This window comes from Sinocyclocheilus rhinocerous, unplaced genomic scaffold, assembly GCF_001515625.1.
Source record: "Sinocyclocheilus rhinocerous isolate Xijiao unplaced genomic scaffold, SAMN03320098_v1.1 scaffold235, whole genome shotgun sequence".
Taxonomy (NCBI): domain Eukaryota; kingdom Metazoa; phylum Chordata; class Actinopteri; order Cypriniformes; family Cyprinidae; genus Sinocyclocheilus; species Sinocyclocheilus rhinocerous.
In genome coordinates this window covers 324,422-328,203 of record NW_015646367.1, presented here as the reverse complement: position 1 = coordinate 328,203, position 3,782 = coordinate 324,422, and the positions used below count along the sequence as shown (strand labels likewise).

General features: G+C 33.2%; 2 protein-coding genes across 2 annotated transcripts in view; both read left to right on the top strand.

Annotated features, from left to right (window-relative positions):
• LOC107707641 (electron transfer flavoprotein subunit beta-like) overlaps positions 1–934 on the top strand; it is a 10,042-nt gene extending 9,108 nt beyond the window's left edge. The window contains exon 7 of the mRNA XM_016511719.1: positions 440–934. The gene's annotated coding sequence lies outside the window, so the exon portion shown is untranslated. The remainder of the gene's footprint in view (positions 1–439) is intronic.
• Positions 935–2,387: 1,453 nt separating this feature from the next.
• The window catches only part of LOC107707630 (V-set and immunoglobulin domain-containing protein 10-like), a 14,731-nt gene continuing 13,336 nt past the window's right edge, over positions 2,388–3,782 (top strand). Inside the window, exon 1 of the mRNA XM_016511708.1 lies at positions 2,388–2,536. Coding sequence (XP_016367194.1) covers positions 2,485–2,536 — 52 coding nt within the window. The 5' untranslated portion in view covers positions 2,388–2,484. The remainder of the gene's footprint in view (positions 2,537–3,782) is intronic.

Genomic DNA, 3,782 nt, shown 5'->3' with positions numbered 1-3,782 from the left:
CTACAATACTACAGCGAGAATAAAAGTTACGTCTTCTTTCTTTGCGTGAACATTTGGCGGCGTTATGCAAATTTTCCCACACCGTGACGTAGACATGTGGGGGCGTGTTAGAACGAGCCGTTTTAGGTAGGTGTGGTTAACTCTTAACTTTTATAACGAATATCTCTTTGGATTTGAGACTTTAGTCTTTGCAACTTTACAGATCTTCTTTATGCACCAAGAGCTTGTAACACTTCAAAGAGAAAGGAAAAATTGAAAGCGCATCATATGACCCCTTTAATGTTTTACAGATTTTTTTTGTTTTGATATTTTTAAACTGCGCAATATATATTTAATAAATTATGTAATATTATGCCTTTTTTGCATATAAGCAGCATTTTCTTTTTAAGATTCAGAGATCTATAATTCACATATTCTTCTGTCTTGTTTTCTTCTCTAGGTCTTTCATCACTGGTGATGGAGCAAACTTTGAGGCCAGTAAAGTCTGGTTCGGCCCCGTCACAAATCCAGACCAGACCCATGTAGATCATGTAGTACCTGCTCCTCTGTGGATGTTCATGTGGATGCTGAGAGACACTGCTCCATCAGCAGCCATCCGTCCCCACGAGGCCTCACCAGTTTTTCAGTGCATTTCAAGACAAAGTACATCAATATTGTAGGGAACATTTTGAAAGCACTAATAAGCCATTAAGTTTGTTTCATTGATACATTCACTCAAAATCAAAACTGAACGGACCTTTTCTGTGATTCCTGTCATTTATTGTGTAATTAAAAAGCTGTTCTCAGTGTAGTTTAGTTATGTTGTTTAAAGTTTTAACAGGACGGTGTCTCTCAGCATAACAAGAGTAAATCACGTTACCACAAGCGCCTCTGAATGAGTCCTGATTGTACAGTATCATTTGATGACAATAAAAAGTTGTCTTTTTCATATGCATATTATTGTTTTTTTGTAGCCTCATTCATATTTTTGGGGGGTTGATCTGTGCAATGGGATTTTTTTTTTTTTTTTAATCTTGATGTTGTTTTTCCACTCTTAAAGCTGCAGGGTCATGTTTGCAATGTTAAAATACTTTTCGCTATCCCATTTCCAACAGAGAAGATCAATTCTGTTGTAATGGGCAACGTGTATTTGTCCATTTCAAGATGTCAGGATCTGAGCTTGTCTAACCTGTTGTGTGGGGATATGATTTTGGAAACACACAGAGATGTCCAGAGTGTTGTCATGCGCCACCAGTCTGGTTTACTGATAAACAAAGGCAGTGCTGGGAACCATGTGGGCTCTGCTGAATGAAGACACAGTGGGTCACTTCTCTTCTTTATCTCTCATCTCGCTTCTCTTTCAGTGTCTGATTACTCTTCAAAGGCATTCTGAAGACAGTTTTTATAATCTGTCAGCACTGAATGAGAAAGCTTAAAATATATATATATATATTATGTGTGTATATATGCTTTTGTTTTTGTTTTTTTCAGTTAGAGGTTCTCAATTTTTTTTTGACACCATTTTCCACAACAATATTTAAAGGCCTCGTGACTTTTTCAATTGTTCCTGCTTTACTGTACAATGATTTTTTACAAATATTTTGTACTCATGATTTCTATCAAATATTTTATTTTTAATCTTTAAAAAAAAAAAAATCTCCATTGAGATTTTAATAATTTACCTGACTTTTGCAGGTCTAGAAATCACACTTTTAACATTAGGCTTCCTTCATATATTCAGATGTTTCAAGACATTAGTTGAAGGGGTGAATTAAAATAAGAAATCTTGATTTGTAATTGTTTATTTGAATTCTTTGTTTTGTCTTCATTGTAAGTCCTATTAAGAACACCTGGTTAAGAACTCTTAAGTCTAATAATTGCTCGGATTGTTACCTGACATAAAAGAGGGAATCTGCTGCCTCAATCACTATAGTATGTATAAGACTTTTTTTTTTATGCTTTTCAATGTGTCGCAGTTTTTATTTATAGGGATAGTTCATCAAAAAATACAGTCATTATTTTCACACCCTCGCGTTGTTCTAAAGCTGCATGTTTCATACTTTCTACAGTGAAACACAATGACGTTTTAGTCATTTTACTAAATTATGCAATTACCGTGAACGTTGGTGTCACACTGGTTTGGAACAAGTAAATAATGGCTAAATCTGGAGTTAACCAACTATCCCTTTAAAATCAGGACACTAAGCCCCGCCCACTCCTACTCCTTCACGGTTTTCTGCGAACTTCATTTGTATGTGAAATCAAAATCAGCATGTGTATTTCTGATTATACATGGAGAGAATAGAGGTTTATATATGTTATTCATTGCTCTGAAGTGACTGATGGGATGTTTTGTCCAGGTAAAGCTCACCTGTACGGAGGAGTTGGGGAACATTTCTCAGCGATGTTGAGTGATTTCGCACCTGGTCATAATCAGAGGAATATGTCTTCATCATCAAAATTAAAGCTCTGACAGACCTACAGGTTTAGTTTGAGTTTGGCGACATGCAGACGCTGTTTAGTTTGATTTTTGTTCTTTTTTTGTACTTCATTACAGGTAAGTAAAATCAAATCTATAAATATATACCGTTTAACATAAAATTATTATTCATTTTATGGTAAATTACAGACTTTAACAACTCAGACTGAGTAAAAAAGTTTCATTTTTTACTACTACTACTATAATGTCATAGGTGTTACAAAAACTGAAAAGAACGTACCTAAGACTCAATTATTTGCATTAAAATTACATGTAAAACCTTAAGATTCTTTGAAGGATCCTTATTAAATATGTGGTGTGATATGATAATTATGTCAGTTTTTCAATAGTTTCTGTTCTTAAAAAGCAACTTAATAAAGAAAATGATCAGAAATATTACTATTGCCTTCTAAACACCTCAGACAAAACTTGTCAGTCACAGATCAATTCAATTTATGGCTAAAACTTTACAATAAGGTCTCATTTGTTAACATGAATGCGTTAACTAACATGAACTAACACTGAACAATATGTTTTTGCAGCATTTATTAAAAGTTGTTAATGTTAGTTGATAAAAAATGTTCATGTTATAGAATACATACAACTTTTGATTTTAATAATGCATTAGTAAATGTTGAACTTAATATTAACTAAGATTAATAAATGCTGTAAGTTCATGTTAACAAATGAAACCTTATTGTAAAATGTTATCAATCTGTGTTTGAAGCCTTTTGGTTTATTTCATTTTCGACAAAGTTCATGAATTCCACTCTAATATCTTTATAATAATATCTTAATATAGTTATTTAGGTAACATCTAGTTCATTTGTGTACCCACTTTTGGTATAACATAAAAATCATATTTGCATGTAGTGATTAAAGTAATAAGATGTAAATGTTGTCGATTGAAATCCTGCCAGGGTTAATCTGTACACTGTAAAAAAAAATCCATAAAATTTACGGTAAAAAAAACGGCAGCTGTGGTTGCCGGAATTTTACCGTAAAAAATACGGTAGCAACGTTTTAGGTTTTACGGTTTTAACTTAAATTTACAGTTAAATACCGTAATTTCATTAACTGATATAATGTTAATATACCAACCTATTGAAGTACTGAAATCTGTTTTGTACCTTTGTAATACACTGATAACCACCAAAAGCAGGTGCTGATGAGAAAGTCACATGATGAACCAAAGCCCATCACAAACCGCTTTTAAATAATAACATACTGTATATAGAAGGTGCACAGTGTCATTCACACAAACACCAAACACCAAACACCATCATGGTAACACACATGAAACTGAAATAATGCAACAAACATT